General features: G+C 48.5%; 1 protein-coding gene across 1 annotated transcript in view; it reads left to right on the top strand.

Annotated features, from left to right (window-relative positions):
• Positions 1 to 3,251: 3,251 nt before the first annotated feature.
• TARS1 (threonyl-tRNA synthetase 1) overlaps positions 3,252 to 20,549 on the top strand; it is a 29,941-nt gene continuing 12,643 nt past the window's right edge. Inside the window, exons 1-14 of the mRNA XM_073681456.1 lie at positions 3,252 to 3,408; positions 5,214 to 5,294; positions 6,659 to 6,849; positions 8,463 to 8,586; positions 8,677 to 8,798; positions 9,143 to 9,260; positions 9,409 to 9,473; positions 9,804 to 9,882; positions 10,818 to 10,964; positions 15,402 to 15,500; positions 16,416 to 16,582; positions 18,453 to 18,615; positions 19,043 to 19,180; positions 20,133 to 20,210. Coding sequence (XP_073537557.1) covers positions 3,361 to 3,408; positions 5,214 to 5,294; positions 6,659 to 6,849; positions 8,463 to 8,586; positions 8,677 to 8,798; positions 9,143 to 9,260; positions 9,409 to 9,473; positions 9,804 to 9,882; positions 10,818 to 10,964; positions 15,402 to 15,500; positions 16,416 to 16,582; positions 18,453 to 18,615; positions 19,043 to 19,180; positions 20,133 to 20,210 — 1,620 coding nt within the window. The 5' untranslated portion in view covers positions 3,252 to 3,360. The remainder of the gene's footprint in view (positions 3,409 to 5,213; positions 5,295 to 6,658; positions 6,850 to 8,462; positions 8,587 to 8,676; positions 8,799 to 9,142; positions 9,261 to 9,408; positions 9,474 to 9,803; positions 9,883 to 10,817; positions 10,965 to 15,401; positions 15,501 to 16,415; positions 16,583 to 18,452; positions 18,616 to 19,042; positions 19,181 to 20,132; positions 20,211 to 20,549) is intronic.

The raw sequence follows: 20,549 nt of genomic DNA on the forward strand, positions 1-20,549 counted from the left end.
AGGCGCCTCCTGACCAAAGTGACTGGCCTGAGTGCGAGGGCACACTCGTCAAACATTGCCCAACCGGGCAGTGATAACACCACAGCGCGCCCCCTAGTGTCCTCAGTCATGGCACCACATTGCGCTCCCTAGTGTTCCCCAGTGATAACACCACAGCGCGCCCCCTAGTGTCCTCAGTCATGGCACCACATTGCGCTCCCTAGTGTTCCCCAGTGATAACCCCACAGCACGCCTCCTAGTGTCCCCAGTGATAACCCCACAGCACGCCCCCTAGTGTCCCCAGTGATAACCCCACAGCACGCCCGCTAGTGTCCCCAGTGATAACCCCACAGCACGCCCCCTAGTGTCACCAGTGATAGCACCACATCGCGCCCCCTAGTGTTCCCCAGTGATAACCCCACAGCACGCCCCCTAGTGTCCCCAGTGATAACCCCACAGCACGCCCCCTAGTGTCACCAGTGATAGCACCACATCGCGCCCCCTAGTGTTCCCCAGTGATAGCACCACAGCACACCCCCTAGTGTTCTCAGTGATAGCACCACATCGCGCCCCCTAGTGTTCCCCAGTGGTAACCCCACAGCACGCCTCCTAGTGTCCCCGGTGATAACCCCACAGCACACCCCCTAGTGTTCTCAGTGATAGCACCACATCGCGCCCCCCTAGTGTTCCCCAGTGGTAACCCCACAGCACGCCTCCTAGTGTCCCCAGTGATAACCCCACAGCACGCCCCCTAGTGTCCCCAGTGGTAACCCCACAGCACGCCCCCTAGTGTCCCCAGTGATAACACCACAGCACGCCCCCTGGTGTCCCCAGTGATAACACCACAGCACGCCCCCTGGTGTCCCCAGTGATAACACCACAGCACGCCCCCCGGTGTCTCCAGTGATAACACCACAGCTTGCCCCCTGGTGTCCTCCTGTGATAACCCCACAGCATGCCCCCCGGTGTCCCCAGTGATAACACCACAGCACACCCCCTAGTGTCCTCCAGTGATAACCCCACAGCACGCCCCCCGGTGTCCCCAGTGATAACACCACAGCACGCCCCCTGGTGTCCCCAGTGATAACACCACAGCACGCCCCCTGGTGTCCCCAGTGATAACACCACAGCACGCCCCCTGGTGTCCCCAGTGATAACACCACAGCACGCCCCCTGGTGTCCCCAGTGATAACACCACAGCACGCCCCCTGGTGTCCCCAGTGATAACACCACAGCACACCCCCTGGTGTCCCCAGTGATAACACCACAGCACGCCCCCTAGTGTCCCCAGTGATAACACCACAGCACGCCCCCTGGTGTCCCCAGTGATAACCCCACAGCACGCCCCCTAGTGTCCCCAGTGATAACCCCACAGCACGCCCCCTAGTGTCCTCCAGTGATAACCCCACAGCACGCCCCCTGGTGTCCCCAGTGATAACACCACAGCACACCCCCTGGTGTCCCCAGTGATAACCCACAGCACGCCCCCTAGTGTCCCCAGTGATAACACCACAGCACGTCCCCTAGTGTCCCCAGTGATAACCCCACAGCACGCCCCCTAGTGTCCCCAGTGATAACACCACAGCACGCCCCCTGGTGTCCCCAGTGATAACACCACAGCACGCCCCCTAGTGTCCCCAGTGATAACACCACAGCACGCCCCCTAGTGTCCCCAGTGATAACCCCTCAGCATGCCCCCTAGTGTCCCCAGTGATAACACCACAGCTCGCCCCCTAGTGTCCCCAGTGATAACACCACAGCTCGCCCCCTAGTGTCCCCAGTGATAACACCACAGCTCGCCCCCTAGTGTCCCCAGTGATAACACCACAGCTCGCCCCCTAGTGTCCCCAGTGATAACCCCACAGCACACCCCCTGGTGTCCCCAGTGATAACACCACAGCACGCCCCCTGGTGTTCCCAGTGATAACACCACAGCACGCCCCCTAGTGTCCCCAGTGATAACACCACAGCACGCCCCCTAGTGTTCCCCAGTGATAACACCACAGCACACCCCCTGGTGTTCCCAGTGATAACACCACAGCACGCCCCCTAGTGTCCCCAGTGATAACACCACAGCACGCCCCCTAGTGTCCCCAGTGATAACACCACAGCACACCCCCTAGTGTCCCCAGTGGTAACCCCACAGCACGCCCCCTAGTGTTCCCCAGTGATAACCCCACAGCACGCCCCCTAGTGTTCCCCAGTGATAACCCCACAGCACGCCCCCTAGTGTTCCCCAGTGATAACACCACAGCACACCCCCTGGTGTTCCCAGTGATAACACCACAGCACGCCCCCTAGTGTCCCCAGTGATAACACCACAGCACGCCCCCCCAGAGTCCCCAGTGATAACCCCACAGCACGCCCCCTGGTGTCCCCAGTGATAACACCACAACACACCCCCTGGTGTTCCCAGTGATAACACCACAGCACGCCCCCTAGTGTTCCCAGTGATAACACCACAGCACACCCCCTGGTGTCCCCAGTGATAACACCACAGCACGCCCCCCCCCAGAGTCCCCAGTGATAACACCACAACACACCCCCTGGTGTCCCCAGTGATAACCCCACAGCACGCCCCCTGGTGTCCCCAGTGATAACACCACAACACACCCCCTGGTGTTCCCAGTGATAACACCACAGCACGCCCCCTAGTGTTCCCAGTGATAACACCACAGCACGCCCCCTAGTGTTCCCAGTGATAACCCCACAGCACGCCCCCTAGTGTTCCCAGTGATAACCCCACAGCTCGCCCCCTGGTGTCCCCAGTGATAACACCACAGCACGCCCCCCCCCCCCAGAGTCCCCAGTGATAACACCACAGTGCGCCCCCCGGTGTTCCCAGTGATAACACCACAGCACGCCCCCTAGTGTCCCCAGTGATAACACCACAGCACGCCCCCCCCAGAGTCCCCAGTGATAACACCACAGCACGCCCCCCCCAGAGTCCCCAGTGATAACACCACAGCACGCCCTCCCCAGAGTCCCCAGTGATAACACCACAGTGCGCCCCCTGGTGTTCCCAGTGATAACACCACAGCACGCCCCCTAGTGTCCTCCAGTGATAACACCACTGCTCCTATGTCACTGTCCCCCTATCTGAGTACTGGCGGCTTCTCCCTGATCACATGACTGCTGACGTCACACGGCCGCAAGTCACCAGCAGAAAGTGTGTGAGGAACCGGACACGGCCATGAGTTCTGTTGTTAATGCAACCAACCTTACTATCGACGCTCTCTGATTGGTTGTCGGCGGACAAGCCTCCGTGTTTGTGGGCGTGTCTTTGCCTCTGATTGGCCGACTCTCTCTTTCGCCGGGTTAGGTTGTTCTCTCTGGGTGCTGGTTGCGTCAGCTGCTGACAGTTGCCGGGTAGTGACCGGAATGGCGGAGAACATGGCGGCCACAATGCAGAGCCTGAACCTGAGCAAGGTGAGCGGGGGCGGGAGAGGGGCGGTATAGGGGGCGCATGGAGGAGGTGTGTGTATAGAGGGGCCACATGTGCAGAACCTCATGTGCTGCCATTGTGCAATACACCACTCCCAGCATCAGGAGTCCCACAGGCAGGGGGATAAGCAGCTGCAGACATAGTGCCGCTTCTCTCCTTGGTATCATAGAAGACCCCTTTTAAGAAACCCCCTTTAAGACAACAGATCTTGTGTCCATCCCATTCGCAGTGTACAGGATGGGCGGAGATCCCGGAGTGCTGCCCCCTGCTGTCTCCATCACTGCCAGTGATTGGCGCTGCACTGAGCATGTACGACCACCATGCGCCCCATCTGGGGTACCGGACGCCCGATCTCAGCGATCCTACGTGTGCCACCGATCCCGGGGACAGGAAATAACTTGGGATCACAACTTCTTTTTTTATTTTTCCGCTGACTTCACCGTACGAGGGCGGCGGGGTGACTTCACCGTACGAGGGCGGCGGGACGACTTCACCGTACGAGGGCGGCGGGACGACTTCACCGTACGAGGGCGGCGGGACGACTTCACCGTACGAGGGCGGCGGGACGACTTCACCGTACGAGGGCGGCGGGGCGACTTCACCGTACGAGGGCGGCGGGGCGACTTCACCGTACGAGGGCGGCGGGACGACTTCACCGTACGAGGGCGGCGGGACGACTTCACCGTACGAGGGCGGCGGGACGACTTCACCGTACGAGGGCGGCGGGACGACTTCACCGTACGAGGGCGGCGGGACGACTTCACCGTACGAGGGCGGCGGGGCGACTTCACCGTACGAGGGCGGCGGGACGAGACTTCACCGTACGAGGGCGGCGGGATGACTTGTAGTTTTGATCTACACCGTTCACTTTCACAGACTTTCTAATCTTTGTGTTCTCTGCCCCGAGCTCCTGTATTATTGATACCATTTTGGGCGACGGAGGACACTTTGATCTCTCTTATTAAATTTTTATAAGGACCAAATAAATAAATTCCACAGTCAGATTAATGGAATTTAAGTGGTTAATCTTCAGCGATCGGTGTTGGAGGCAGATGCCGGCTGTAGAGCGCAGCTGGCGCTCTCTGTGTGTGCAGCAGTCTCGGCTCCTGAGCTCGCTCCTTACGTTCTCACCTACATCATGGGATGGAAGGGAGTTCCTCGGTCCGCGCCTTTAATCAAGGCTGTGCAGAATGTTTACACCGATGAGTCAGATTTAGTGTGACCGCCATGTATATATGTGTACGTGTGTACTGTGGATTACATCAGATCTCCCCGCCCCAATATTAATTATCCAGGGACGGCACACAGCCGCGCTGCAGTCTATTGTGCCACTGACCCATCACACGTTCAACTCCTTGGAAAAAAAAAGTTTAAAAGAAGTTATAACAGTTTTCCAAAATATTTAAAAATAAATAAATAAACACATTATCTGCGACTGTCAGATCACATGAAATAACAGAACGTCATTTATCCTTAACGGTTATTAAAGAATAAAAAGTGATCAAAAGTCGTCTGACCCAAAATGCTCCCCCCCACCTCCACTCCCGTGCCGCCATCACTACATTTGTTTGTTTTATTTTTTTCCATTCACTCAGGATTCCATTCAGGAGTCACTTTCATCACGTCCTCTCTCCCTCTCCATCATAGGATATGAGCAGATCCTGGTGGGTTTTGTCCATTCTTCTGGTACCCACCAGTCACCCCCCCCCCTCCTCACTGTACATTATGCACCTGCTATAATCGTGTATAAAGCTTTTATCTCTTATTATGACTATTTTGTATTTTTCAGGCAAATTCAGAAGGCGGAAAACAGAAGGAAGGAGCAAAAAAGAAGAGCAAGGATGGAAGTGGAGACGTGGGCCGCGCGGAGGTGAGGACGCGTTACACATAAACACTATAGGTGTTTCATTAAAGGGGCTGTCTGGTAGCTATCTCCTAGCTGTATTATGGGGGATAACTTATAGATCGGTGAGTGTCCAACTCCAGGGACCCGCACTGATCGGCAGAACGGAATAGTCTTCTCTAGAATGGAGGGCAGCGCACAGGGCCGATCGTTGCTCCGCTCATTCCTCATAGGGCTGCGGGCGCTGTTACTGGCTTTTTCCAGCAGAAATGGAGCAGTGGTTGGGCGTGTGCACCGGCACTGCATTGTGTAACAGGGATAAACATTCCCCAGTCCCAGCAGTCAGACCCCACCAATCAATAACTTATCACCTATCCATTGGTCTTGTTTTCACTGGACAACCCCTTTAAATGGAAGCCCCCCCACTCAGGACTACTCTCTTTACTGCATTGAGTGAAAAGGTGGTGGAAGTGGGTCCTCTTGAGAGGTTGTTGACTCTTTCTGGTGGGGGGTGTTCTCTTGCACATGGTGCGGAGGGTCTCACCTGCTCTGGGGAGAGGGTGTCCCTCTTTTTCTATTTTGTTGGCATGGGGGGATATTTCTCACTTTAGGCGAGGGGGTTTCTTCCTCTTGGGTGGAGATGTGTTTGTCTCTCGTCCTGGCAGAGGGGGGGGGGTTCTCTAGGGAGGTCTTCTCTGCCTCTTGGGGGGTGACTCTTACTATGAGGGGGTGTCTTTGCCCAGCTTAGCATAGCCCCTCATTCATTTGCATGGTCAGCATGGTCACTGTATAATGTAAGTTCCTCTGTGGCTCCATCGCTCTCTGCTGGGGGTTCTGGTCATCGGCCCAGTTCAGACTGGCGACCTCCTTGCCCTTCCTTTCATACCTCACTGCTGGCAGCGCACAGAGCTGTGTCCTCCTCTGTAAATATTGGCATGGACTGTGCCCTCTGTGGTCGTTGCCAGGCTGGCGGCGGGTATAATCCTGATAATCTCTGTGCCAGGTGAGCAGCTCAAATACAGATTAACCCTTTTGCCACATCAGTAAAAAGACTACCTGTAGCCGTGGCAGACGGTATACTAAAGGGGTGTGTTGTGACCTGAGATAACGCAGTGATCTGTGGGGGCGGCTGTGGCGGTGGGGGGGGGCACTCGTGGGCCTTTGCCATCCATTTATGTAAGGGATGGAGTGGCCATATGTCTCTTCTCAGCTCAATGGAGAGACTCCATATTGACATGTTGGATCATCACCGGCCTGTTCCGTATGGGCCCTGCCCAGATATCACTACCCTGTAGGTGGCGCTATAAATCTAGGTGGTATTTACCCTAGTGATGCCATGTAATACACATGGACATTATATAATATATCCTGACATTTGTGTCCATTGTCAGCTCAATCCTTGGCCTGAATACATCAACCAGAGACTGGACATCTACAGTAAGCTGAAGGCCGAGCACGATGCCCTCCTGGCAGAGAAAGCGGCAAAAGCGAGCAAACCGATCAAGGTGACCCTGCCGGACGGGAAGCAAGTGGACGCCGAGTCGTGGAAGACCACTCCGTACCAAGTGGCTGCTGGGATCAGGTAAGGCGAGGACACGATGGTGGTCGCCCCGGGGGCTTTATATAAAGCCGTCACCCCTGGCATTTGCCCCAGTTGCCTTTTTTGTTGAGGTTTCAGTTCAGGTCGGAGTTTGCAGCAGTTGTTGTGGGGGGCAGAGGTCAATCATGGAGAAAAGACCCTCTAAACCCTCCGTCCTTCCTTAGAGAGGGATGTACGAGTGCTATTAGTATATTCTTAGCAGCAGTGCGCAGTACCAGATGCCAAGGAGAAGCTATGGGGGCGCTGGACCAGGGTCCTGCATATCTTTTTGTACATTTTTGCCTCTTGCGCTGCGGCTCCTTCATTCCCAGGATCCAGACCCCCAAACGAAGCAGTAGCACATCATAGCGATAAGATGGTCACCTCTGAAAAAACGGAATAAAATGGGATTAAAAAAAGTCGTTTTGACCCTTTAAACCTCTTTAATTTCCATTTTTGCCTTTTGTCATTTTTCCTCCCCTTCTTCCCAGAGCCATAAGTCTTTTTTATTTTTTCTGTCCACATTGCCGTATGAGGGATTGTGTTTTGCGGGACGAGTTGTACTATTGAATGACACCGTTCATTTTACCACATAGTGTACTGGAAAACAGGAAAAATTCCAAGTGCAGTGAAATTGTTAAAAAAAACAAACACAATTCTGACTTTGTGTTTGTGAATTGTTTTTATGGTGTAGATTGTGAGGTGAAAATGACTTCATAATATGATTCTCCTCATCTGTACGATTACAGTGACACCAAACATGTCCAGGTTTTTGTTAATTATTTTAGGGGTGAAATCAAAAATCAGAAGTTTGAAAAGAAAATTGTGTGCTTGTGTCCCCATTATCCGAGACGAGTAACGTGTCCCTTTTTCAGTTGATGGAGCTGTATGACGGCTTATTTTTTTCGGGGGGAGACGACGTTTTTCTTGATATCATTTTGGGATAGATATGACATTTTGATCGCTCGTTACAACGGTTTTTGTGGCATTGCAGCAACCAAAAAACGTAATTTTGGCTTTCTTGATTTTTTTTTTTTCCGTTTACGATGCTTACCGATTGAGTTAATTATTTTTATATTTTGATAGATCGGACTTTTCTGAATGCAGAGAAACCAGATATGATTTTTTTTTTTATTATTATCTTTATTTTTAGTAAGGAAAAGAGGGTGATTTGAACTTTTATGGTTTTTTTTGTTTGTTTTTTTTTGTACTGTTTTTTCACAGTTTTTATAATTATTAATATTAACATATACCGCCAATTAAAATGTAGTATAGTTCTTCTGATTCACTATGTCGCTTACCCATTGTACAGGACATTTCAGTAGCTAAGGTATCCATAGTTACGACCACTCATATAGTGACAGTTAGTTGCTACTGGTCATAACCATGGATACCTAAGCTACTGCAAAGCCCTGTACATGGGGTAAGTGACATAGCAAATCAGAAGAACTATACTATATTTCTAATTAGAGGTATTTGCTAATATTATTATTATTATTACACCTACTACCTATTGGCACAGGATCGTGGAAATGGGAATACCCCCTTTAATCATGGAGTGTGACCTGGGACATGTGCAGGTCTGTGCTTTGTGCTGATAGTTTTGTCTCCTGCAGTCAGGGCTTAGCGGATAACACAGTGATTGCCAAGGTGAATAACGTGGTCTGGGACCTTGACCGCCCCCTGGAGGAAGACTCTGCACTTGCACTGCTGAAATTTGATGATGAAGAAGCCCAAGCAGTAAGTGCTCGTCATGGTGTCTGATGACTGAACGGTTGGTGCATTATTCTCTGCCCTCAGTGATTTTTTTTTCTCCTCTTCCTTCTGCAGGTTTACTGGCACTCGAGCGCGCACATTATGGGTGAAGCCATGGAGCGCGTGTATGGGGGCTGCCTGTGCTACGGGCCCCCTATAGAGAGCGGCTTTTATTACGACATGTTTCTTGAAGACGGGTGAGCCTCTCCTTGTTGGTTCAGCATCTAATAAACATAGGTGTGATAAGATTATTAGCAGGATGATTATCAGCTGTCCGCAGCCCTGACCCCGGCACGGAGCCCTGACCCCGGCACGGAGCCCTGACCCCGGCACGGAGCCCTGACCCCGGCACGGAGCCCTGACCCCGGCACGGAGCCCTGACCCCAGCACTCGTATGAGGGATGTTGGGGATGACTCCGGCCGCACACGTTTGTCCTTCTTCGCCTCGTTCTCAGTCCTGTGCTGAGGATCGAGTCTGAGGAGCAGATCGCCATCATTGCAGAAATGTTCTAAGTCTGCTTCTTTTTTTCTTCCTCCCCAGGGGGGTGTCAAGCAACGACTTCTCCAGCTTAGAAAACCTCTGCAAAAAGATAATGAAGGAGAAACAACCATTCGAAAGACTTGAAATTTCCAAAGAGACCCTGCTGGAAATGTTTAAGGTGAGACCCCCGACCCTCATAACAGCCTCACATTCATCTGCACTTACATAAAACCACATCTAAAGCCGATCTGACCCCGGCGCTCTCAATGTTCGACTCTCTTGATTATTTTCCTGTTGACTCATTAAGGTTTTCTTATTCACTTTAGTATAACAAGTTTAAATGCCGGATCCTAAATGAAAAAGTGGACACCCCGACCACCACCGTGTACAGGTAATGACTACACAGCACAGACTTTTTCCTTTCTGTCCCATAATCCCGTTTTTAAAGAAAACCTGATAACTGCTCAATTTCCCCATAGCGCCACTGCAGGAGCAGTGAGGAATTACACTTTCCATTACTATCAGTGTAATGCACAGGAGAGTCTGGTCCTCCAGAGCCACAGATGCTATGTATACGTTATAGTCATTGGCATATTTTTGTGGCATTGTCATGTGGATTTGGCTTCCATCCCTAAAAGGACCCAATAGCAACCGCGACTAGTGCAGCATGTATGCTCTCTGTACAGCTTTCAGGTGTCTTTACAGGTGTTTTCATTCATAGATGCGGCCCCTTGATAGATCTTTGCAGAGGACCCCACGTCAGACACACCGGCAAGATTAAAGCCTTCAAAATTCACAAGGTAAAGAGTAGGGGGTAAGGTCCCCCCAATACAGACATACACGGGACACACCCTCTATATACTACACCACATTGGACACATCCTCTATATACTACATCACCCAGGACACATCCTCTATATACTACACCACACGGGACACATCCTCTATATACTACACCGCACGGGACACATCCTCTATATACTACACCGCACGGGACACATCCTCTATATACTACACCGCACGGGACACATCCTCTATATACTACACCACACGGGACACACCCTCTATATACTACACCACACGGGACACATCCTCTATATACTACACCACACGGGACACATCCTCTATATACTACACCACACGGGACACATCCTCTATATACTACACCACACGGGACACATCCTCTATATACTACACCACACGGGACACATCCTCTATATACTACACCACACGGGACACATCCTCTATATACTACACCACACGGGACACATCCTCTATATACTACACCACACGGGACACATCCTCTATATACTACACCACACGGGACACATCCTCTATATACTACACCACACGGGACACATCCTCTATATACTACACCACACGGGACACATCCTCTATATACTACACCACACGGGACACATCCTCTATATACTACACCACACGGGACACATCCTCTATATACTACACCGCACGGGACACATCCTCTATATGCTGCACCACACGGGACACATCCTCTATATACTGCACCGCACGGGACACATCCTCTTATATATCACATTTCTGGCTTATTTTCCATATAAATATAATTTACTATATACCGTAACACTATGACATGACATGTATATGTATTTTATGATGATATTACTTCTCTATTGTCATTATTATTGGTGATTTCTGCTCTGGAGCACACAGCTGATATCAGACTTCTGCTGATTTGCTGCTTATTAATTTGCAGAATTCCTCCACTTACTGGGAAGGGAAAGCTGATATGGAAACCTTGCAAAGAATATATGGAATTTCTTTTCCTGATCCAAAAATGCTGAAAGAATGGGAAAAATTTCAAGAAGAAGCCAAGAACCGAGACCACCGGAAGATTGGACGGGTGAGCGCTAATAAATACAGTACAGACCAAAAGTTTGGACACACCTTCTCATTTAAAGATTTTTCTGTATTTTCATGACTTTGAAAATTGTACATTCACACTGAAGGCATCAAAACTATGAATTAACACATGTGGAATTATATACTTAACAAAAAAGTGTGAAACTACTGAAAATATGTCTTCTATTCTAGGTTCTTCAAAGTAGCCACCTTTTGCTTTGATGACTGCTTTGCACACTCTTGGCCTTCTCTTGATGAGCTTCAAGAGGTAGTCACCGGAAATAAAAAAAGCAGCTAAGTAAAGAAAAACGAGTGGCCATCATTTCTTTAAGAAATGAAGGTCAGTCAGTCCGAAAAATTGGGCAAACTTTGAAAGTGTCCCCAAGTGCAGTTGCAAAAACCATCAAGCGCTACAAAGAAACTGACTCACATGAGGACCGCCCCAGGAAAGGAAGACCAAGAATCACCTCTGCTACTGAGGATAAGTTTATCCGAGTCACCAGCCTCAGAAATCGCAGGTTAACAGCAGCTCAGATTAGAGACCAGGTCAATGTCACACAGAGTTCTAGCAGCAGACACATCTCTACAACAACAGTTAAGAGGAGACTTTGTGCGCTGGCCTTCATGGTAAAATAGCTGCTAGGAAACCACTGCTAAGGACAGGCAACAAGCAGAAGAGACTTGTTTGGACTAAAGAACACAAGGAATGGACATTAGACCAGCGGAAATCTGTGCTTTGGTCTGATGAGTCCAAATTTGAGATCTTTGGTTCCAACCACCGTGTCTTTGTGCGACGCAGAAAAGGTGAACGGATGGACTCTACATGCCTGGTTCCCACCGTGAAGCATGGAGGAGGAGGTGTGATGGTGTGGGGGTGCTTTGCTGGTGACACTGTTGGGGATTTATTCAAAATTGAAGGCATACTGAACCAGCATGGCTACAACAGCATCTTGCAGCGGCATGCTATTCCATCCCGTTTGCGTTTAGTTGGACCATCATTTATTTTTCAACAGGACAATGACCCCAAACACCTCCAGGCTGTGTAAGGGCTATTTGACCAAGAGGGAGAGTGATGGGGTGGTACGCCAGATGACCTGGCCTCCACAGTCACTAGATCTGAACCCAATCGAGATGGTTTGGGGTGAGCTGGACCGCAGAGTGAAGGCAAAAGGGCCAACAAGTGCTAAGCATCTCTGGGAACTCCTTCAAGAATGTTGGAAGACCATTTCCGGTGACTACTTCTTGAAGCTCATCAGGAGAATGCCAAGAGTGTGCAAAGCAGTCATCAAAGCAAAAGGTGGCTACTTTGAAGAACCTAGAATATAAGACATATTTTCAGTTGTTTTACACTTTTTTTGTTAAGTATATAATTCCACATGTGTTAATTCATAGTTTTGATGCCTTCAGTGTGAATGTACAATTTTCATAGTCATGAAAATACAGAAAAAATCTTTAAATGAGAAGGTGTGTCCAAACTTTTGGTCTGTACTGTATGATGTGATAATCCGGCATCATCATTGCAGGTCCACGTCCTAGGCTAAAAAAAAGTGAACATCTAAGATGTTTTTTTTTTTTAAATATTCAATAGGTAAAAGCCCCCTCCATTACCCCATCCAAGAAAATAAGAAAAATAACACCTTTGGCATTGTGATGTCTGTAAAGATTCATTGTATGAAAATTCATTAACTCGTACGGTAATCACCATAAAGAAAGAAAACAACTGAATCACTGGAATTGACATTTTCAGCCATTTTGTATTTCCATCCCCAAAAAAAATTGATAAAAAGCAATCAAAACTTTTTATGTACCCCAAAATAGTGCCATTAAAAACTACAGCTCTGCACAGAAAAATTCAATCCCTTGTACAGCACCATCTACTAAAAATTTTAAAAAAAGTTATCGGTCTAAGAAAATGGTGACGCAAACCAAACTTTTGTTTTTCAGAGTTCAGAATTTCTTTAAAACCACTTACCAAACTTATACTTTTATTTTTTATCAGTGTAATCTTACTAAAACAAAGCCCCCCCCCAAAAACAGTGATAGTATTGCAATATATTCACTGTTTTACCACACATATCTCAGTACATTATATGGCAAAATGAATGGTGTCCTTCAAAATTACAACTTGGCCCACTAAAAACAACCCTGTTACGGCCATGTCAGAGTTTGTCCTTCTTTTAGGTACTTTTTTTTTTTTTTTTTTATACTTAAAGCGCACCTATCAGCAGGATTGTGTTCAGTAAACCACATACACTGTCAGGTGGGCGCCATTATACTGAGTAAAATGATACCTTTGTTGATGAAATCCGTCCAGTGGTTCTTCTGTAATCTTTAGTTTCAGTTCTGCCATAATGATATGCTCGTGCTCTGGTGCTCTCATTATGTATTCATGTATTCCTATCTCTGCCTTGTGACAGGTCACTGTGCTTTCAGTCACTTGCCTACTATTTTAAATATTGCCTTTGTAATAGGCAATATGGCTCCCGCCGCTTGCACAGTAGCATTTCTCGGTTGCCGAGAGATGCTACTGCGCATGTGCTGCGCCATATTGCTGCACTGAAATTAGTTTTCCAAAAGCAAAATGGCGCGTGCGCAGTAGCATTTCAGCAACCGAAAGATGCTACTGCGCATGCGCGGCCTGCGGCGGCCATTTTGGGGCATGTAAATTTTAACTTTGCCACAGAAATTACAAAGGCAATATTTAAAATAGTGGGCGAGTGACTGACAGTACAAAGGCCAGAGATAGGCATACATAATTAGAGTACCAGATACAGCCCCTCCCTAAAGTCCCGCCCCAGAGCACGAGCATATCATTATGGCAGACATGAAAATAAAGGTTATAAAAGAACTACAGGACGGATTTCATCAGCAAAGGTATCATTTTACTCAGTGTAATGTTGCCCACCTGACAGTGTATGTGGTTTACTGAGCACAATCCTGCTGACAGGTGCGCTTTAAATGCGTGAACTTTTATCGAAAAATAATTTTTATAATTTGGTTTTGTGACAAACCTGCACCTCCCCGCCTGACGTCACTATTAAGTTGGAGGGATCACGCTTGGTACGGTCACTCGCTCACAACCCTGACAGGCTGAGAGGCCCTTTTCACTAGCCCCAGTAAAACAGAGCCATGCCAGCCCAGTAGAGCTGCCACCAGTTCCTTGTTAGATATAAGCCTGGTCTGTTAACAGGATTATATCGGGCCAGAAACCAGCCCCGATAGCATGAAAAGTTAAGCAGAGAACACGGACTTGTGGATTCGTGGATCGAGATAGAAGAGCAGCCCAATGTTAAATTATATATTTAATTGCCTTAAGGGCACACTAGACAACACACTATATACACAATGGTTATACAAATACAATGGTCAGATATGCAAATACAGGGGGTAGTACTAGAAGTATAGGCAGATGAAACATGTCAGTTATCAGTTTCATGTTCGACCATGTGTTCTGGGCCGCATGGGGGCATGGTCTGCCAGCTGGTTCCAGCTCCTTCCAGCATGTTACCCGACGTGGCTTCCCTTTTGGAAGTGAACAGCAGGCATCACAAAGAGAGGGAGAGCACATGGCCTTACACAAGCCTTTATCCGCTTGGTCGGTCACTCCCTTTTCTGATGTTTCCACCCCCCCCCCCATGGGATGTCCTTATCCCCCTTCCCTGGGTGTTTGTAGCCAAAACTCCCAAAACCTATGAAAGATCGTTAGTTCCCAACGGAAGGTCAAAGGGCAGTGGTGCTGGTGCCATCGGATCCGGCCAGGCACCTGTTACTCTTGGAGACCAAACACTGTTTCGCTACATGGCTTCTACTAGCCATTCTGCATATCTCCCCACCCAGGGGTGCTAGAACGGATCGAGACCCTGGAAGGAGTTGGGCTCATGCCAGAGATCTCGAAAATGCAACCTGTGTTGTGAGTAAGACATACGATAACTCCATATTCTCCTTAAATCTCCATATGAAATTCTATCTAACTGGATAAAGCCGATACACAGCATGGGCCCCACAAGTGGTCATCCTGTATGAGCCTGGACACTATCTGGTGGGGCTGGATCACCTGCTGAGCCAGCTGTCCTGTTACAGCTGCACATTCTTAAGGGGGATTGTAATCTGCCATTACATCCCCCCCATATTCCTCACAGGTTTCATTACTCATTTTGCAGAGTTTGACTCCTATATCCTCTGTGTTGTTCTGTCTGTCTGTAACTCTTTTATCTGTCTTTTTCGGAGCTGATTTTAAGCACAGACCACATTAGCGTTGAATGTGGAAACAAAGTTACTGTAGAAGCAAAGTGGTGCAAAATTTGTAATAAATCCCAATGGTAAAAATTATTTTTAGACCCAAATACATTCATTTAAGGAAAAAAAAATTATCCCCTCAGATGGCAATTTGAGCTGAAATCGAAGTACAGTGACTATCGTTATGTCTGCTCTAATCTAGGATCAAGAGCTGTTCTTCTTCCATGAGCTGAGCCCCGGAAGCTGCTTTTTCCTGCCCAAAGGATCCTTCATCTATAACCAGCTGATCAGCTTCATCAGGGTAAGGAGCAGGAGAAGCGCGGACGAGCAATATCTCCGATCACCTAAATGTGCAGGTTACACAATGATTAGTCTCGGTTTAATGATGGGGAGCAGTTTTCTGGACGTTCAGTCTCTCATCCCATTGATAGGTGGCAGTCAGCCCTTCCCGAGAGAGAATACTTCGTCTACAGATGCTCGGCAGAAAGAGATGACGTGGACCTATGGGTCCCATACACATTAGCGAAAAGTTGTCCAAATCTGCTGATTTTGTAGGGCCCCTGACTACTATGATGTGTTTATGTTTAACCCTCACGACTCTCCTCCTGCGGACGATGTAGAAGGGGAAGGGATATGGAGACGGATTAGGCATATTTAATTTTGATGCCCAATCTTTTAGTCTGCAAAAGAAATAAGCCTCCAGCAGACTCCACTCTCCTCACTGGACACAGCTGAGCAGGTGTATAAGATCGGGAACATTCATCCCACAGATATTGAGTGGATAGGGTCAACTTTAGTTTTTGTGCCCCCATCAATCAGTTACACATCAGCAGTTGTAGAATAGCAGCTGATGTATGGGGGGGTGTAGTGTGTCCTACCTCAATCTATTTTGTCCAGTATTACAGGAGCTCATCATGTCCCTCCTCCGCCCTGACCTTTACAATATCTGGCTGCAGCAGGAGCCTCCCCCCATTACTTTGCGTTTTGGACAAATATCGTTAAACCCCGTCCCTTTTCTTTAAGTCTTGACTCCTCAGCCTAAAATGAGACCGATCAGCAGAAGATTAACCCCTGTATTCAGTGCAGGACCTCTCGGTGTGGTGATCGGTAGTCATGGTGGGGTCGGGGGGGTGCAGCTAGCATGCAGATGTTGTGGTGTTAATGACTTTATCTTTAATTAGAGCCGTGTTTTATTTCTTTTTGCTTCCCCTTGTAGCAAGAGTACAGGAAGCGCGGCTTCCAGGAGGTGGTCACCCCCAATGTGTACAACAGCAAACTGTGGCAGACGTCCGGGCACTGGCAGCACTACAGCGACAACATGTTTTCTTTTGAAGTGGAGAAGGAGATTTTTGCTCTGAAGCCAATGAACTGCCCCGGGCACTGGTAGGAGACAACACCCGGATCTGTAGATATAAAGTATTCAACGCTTGCTGATGCGATGCCACAATCATTATGTTGTGCTGCTCCCATCTGACTTGGCTTGTATACAGTGGTGTAAAAAAAAGTGTTTGCCCCCTTCCTAATTTCTTATTCTTTTGCATGTTTTTCACACTTAAATGTTTCAGATCACAAAACAAATTTAAATATTAGAGAAAGAGAAAAAAAGTAATCACAAAATGCAGTTTTTAAATGAAGGTCTTTAATATTAAGAGAAAAAGAAATCCAAACATCCAGGGCCCTGTGTGAAAAAATGATTGCCCCCTAAACCTAATAACTGATTGGGCCCTTAGCAGCAACAACTACAATCAAGCGTTTGCGATAACTGGCAATGAGTCTTTTACAACGCTCTGGAGGAATTTTGGCTACTCATCTTTGCAAAATTGTTGTAATTCAGCCACATTGAAGGGTTTCCGAGCATGAACCGCCTTTTTAAGGTCATGCCACAGCATCTCAATCGGATTAAGGTCAGGACTTTGACAAGGCCATTCAGAGGTGGACTTGCTGGTGTGTTTTGGATCATTGTTCTGCTGCATAACCCAAGTGCACTTCAGCTTGAGGTCACAAACAGATGGCCGGACATTCTCCTTTAGGATTTTTTTGTTAGACAGCAGAATTCATGGGTCCATTTACCACAGCAAGTCTCCTAGGTCCTAAAGCAGCAAAATAACCCTAGACCATCACACTACCACCACCATATTTTACTGTTGGTGTGATGATTCTTTTTTGAAATGCTGTGTTATTTCTACGCCAGATGTATTGGGACATACACGTTCCAAAAAGTTCAGCTTTTGTCTCGTCAGTCCACAGAGTATTCTCCCAAGTCTTGGCAATCATCAAGATGTTTTCTGGCAAAACTGAGACTAGCTTTTATGTTATTTTTGCTCAGCAGTCGTTTTCTTCTTAGGATCTCTGCCATGCATGCCATTTTTGCCCAGTTTCTTTCTTATGGTGGAGTCATGAACACTGTACTTAACTGAGGCAAGTGAGGCTTGCAGTTCTTTGGATGTTGTTGTGGGACCTTTTGTGACCTCTTGAATGAGTCTTTGCTGTGCTCTTGTAATTTTGGTCTGCCGGCCACTCCTGGGAATGTTCACCACTGTTCCATGTTTTCGCCATCTGTGGATAATGGCTCTCACTGTAGGTCGCTGGAGTCCCAAAGCTTTAGAAATGGCTTTATAACCTTTTTCCAGACTGATAGATCTCAATTACTTGGTTTTCTCATTTGTTCCTGAATTTCTTTGGATCGCAGCATGATGTCTAGCTTTTGAGGATATTTTGGTCTACTTCACTTTGTCAGGCAGGTCCTATTTAAGTGATTTCTTGATTGAGAACAGGTGTGGCAGTAATCAGGCCTGTGTGTGGCTGGGGATATTGAACTCAGCTTCGCAAAGATGTGATAAACCACAGTTAATTTACGACTTTAGGGGGCAGTCACTTTTTCACACGGGGGCCCTGTAGGTTTGGATTTCTTTTTCCCTTAATAATAAAGATCTTCATTTAAAAACTGCATTTTGTGATTACCTGTGTTAGCTTTGTCTAATATTTGTTTGTTTTGTGATCTGAAACATTTAAGTGTGACAAACATGCGAAAGAATAAGAAATCAGGAAGGGGCAAACACTTTTACACACCACTGTAGGTGCCCTGTGTCACTGTTCTGTGCCAGTTGTGCCCCCAGTTCTGCAGTCTAAGGTGTTTCCCTTTTTTGGGATGAAATATAATTTCATATCGATCAGACATGCCCTACTGATTGTATGTACTGTATGTATTCACGTTGTGACTTCACAAGTTCCTCCTGGAAATTTCTACTTGCAGTTTGATGTTTGACCACCGGCCGCGCTCCTGGAGGGAGCTGCCCCTGAGGATGGCCGACTTCGGAGTCCTTCACCGCAACGAGCTGTCCGGTGCCCTCACAGGACTGACCCGAGTCCGACGCTTCCAACAGGACGATGCCCACATATTCTGTGCCATGGAGCAGGTACGTGCGCTTACTATTCTGTATTCCAAATCCTGGATCAAATGCGTTCTCAGGTCAGAATCTTGTGCCGATCACCTTGGGGGGCTGCACAATAATCAATCAGTTATGTGATTCCCCAGTCTGCTGGGGAAGCAAAAGCTGCAAGTGACCGAACCAGAAGTGATGGCCACGAAGCCTCCGATGTGGAGCCCCCTATATGGGGCCATTTGGCTATTTTGGCTTTTATAGGGTTAATAATAGACGCCCTGTAATACTTTTCTGTGCAGCAGTTCGGATCACTCCCCGGGGATGTCTTCCATCAGTCGGGATAGGTCGGTGCAGATTCTCCGGAGGTTCCCGGTGATGAGAGAAAATGTGCAGATTTATTCGGATATTTTTCAGCCCCGGAGGAAGAGACAATAACCCGTCGCTCACCTTATAATTACAGATAGAGGAGGAGATCATGAGCTGCCTGCACTTCCTGCGCGCCGTCTATGACGTCTTTGGCTTCACCTTCAAGCTGAACCTCTCCACGCGACCAGAGAAGTTTCTGGGGGACATTGAAGTCTGGAATCAGGCGGAGAAGGTGAGAGATGGGGGGCAGCGACTGACAGGCTCCATGTAGGTTGATGGGGGGGCAGCGACTGACGGGCTCCATGTAGGTTGATGGGGGCAGCGACTGACGGGCTCCATGTAGGCTGATGGGGGGCAGTGACTGACGGGCTCCATGTAGGCTGATGAGGACAGTGACTGACAGGCTCCATGTAGGCTGATGGGGGGAGGGGGGGCAGCGACTGACGGGCTCCATGTAGGCTGATGAGGACAGCGACTGACAGGCTCCATGTAGGCTGATGGGGGGGGGGGGGGCAGCGACTGACGGGCTCCATGTAGGTTGATGGGGGCAGCGACTGACGGGCTCCATGTAGGCTGATGGGGGGGCAGCGACTGACGGGCTACATGTAGGCTGATGGGGGACAGCGACTGACGGGCTCCATGTAGGCTGATGAGGACAGCGACTGACGGGCTCCATGTAGGTTGATGGGGGGGCAGCGACTGACAGGCTCCATGTAGGTTGATGGGGGCAGCGACTGACGGGCTCCATGTAGGCTGATGGGGGGCAGCGACTGACGGGCTCCATGTAGGCTGATGGGGGACAGCGACTGACAGGCTCCATGTAGGCTGAGAGAAGCCATACACTCAGGTATTTGCACACGTGGCCATGTAGGATATATATATAATGTATACAGCCTGCAATGTCATGTTTGCATATTTTTGGCGCCTTGTATTGAGGGATTGTTTGTATATCCCAATATATTTTGTTGCATCTTGTACAGGTTCTAGGTTTCTTCCAAAGACAGCGCCACACTTGTACACAGGTTGTGTCTGGTATTCCTGCTCTCCTCTATCAAAGTGAATAGGACTGAGCTGCACTACCACACACAACCTGTGGACAGGTGAGGCGCTGTTGTTGGAAGAGAACTGCCATGTACTGTAAGTGTGGACATCCCCTTTAACTCAATGTTTAATATTTCTTACAGCAACTTGAAAACAGTCTGAATGAATTCGGAGAGAAGTGGGTGCTGAATCCGGGTGATGGCGCCTTCTATGGACCAAAGGTTGGTGGATTTATATCACAATGTGGATTAATAAGGGGTCACAGTTTGGTTCTTTCAGTGGGTATCACAGGAAACCTGAAATTACCTCTCTTAGCGCTTCATGTTTCTGTGAGCACTAGGGGGAGCTGTAAGACGCCCCTAGTGGTGGTTGAAGACGAACTGTAAGTCTCCCCATGTTATAGGGAAGCAATGGATTTCGAACTCCGTGCATGAAAAAATACTGTGACCCTCATCAAATGATTTTGGATCTAGAATTAAAATGAAATGATTGGTTTCCTTATCTTCCACATTTCTTTCACCTTCACAAACTACATGAGAGTAGTGTCGTATAGTCAGAAA

This window comes from Phyllobates terribilis, unplaced genomic scaffold, assembly GCF_046119375.1.
Source record: "Phyllobates terribilis strain yellow unplaced genomic scaffold, ASM4611937v1 Scaffold_1__5_contigs__length_1240528914, whole genome shotgun sequence".
NCBI lineage: Eukaryota > Metazoa > Chordata > Amphibia > Anura > Dendrobatidae > Phyllobates > Phyllobates terribilis.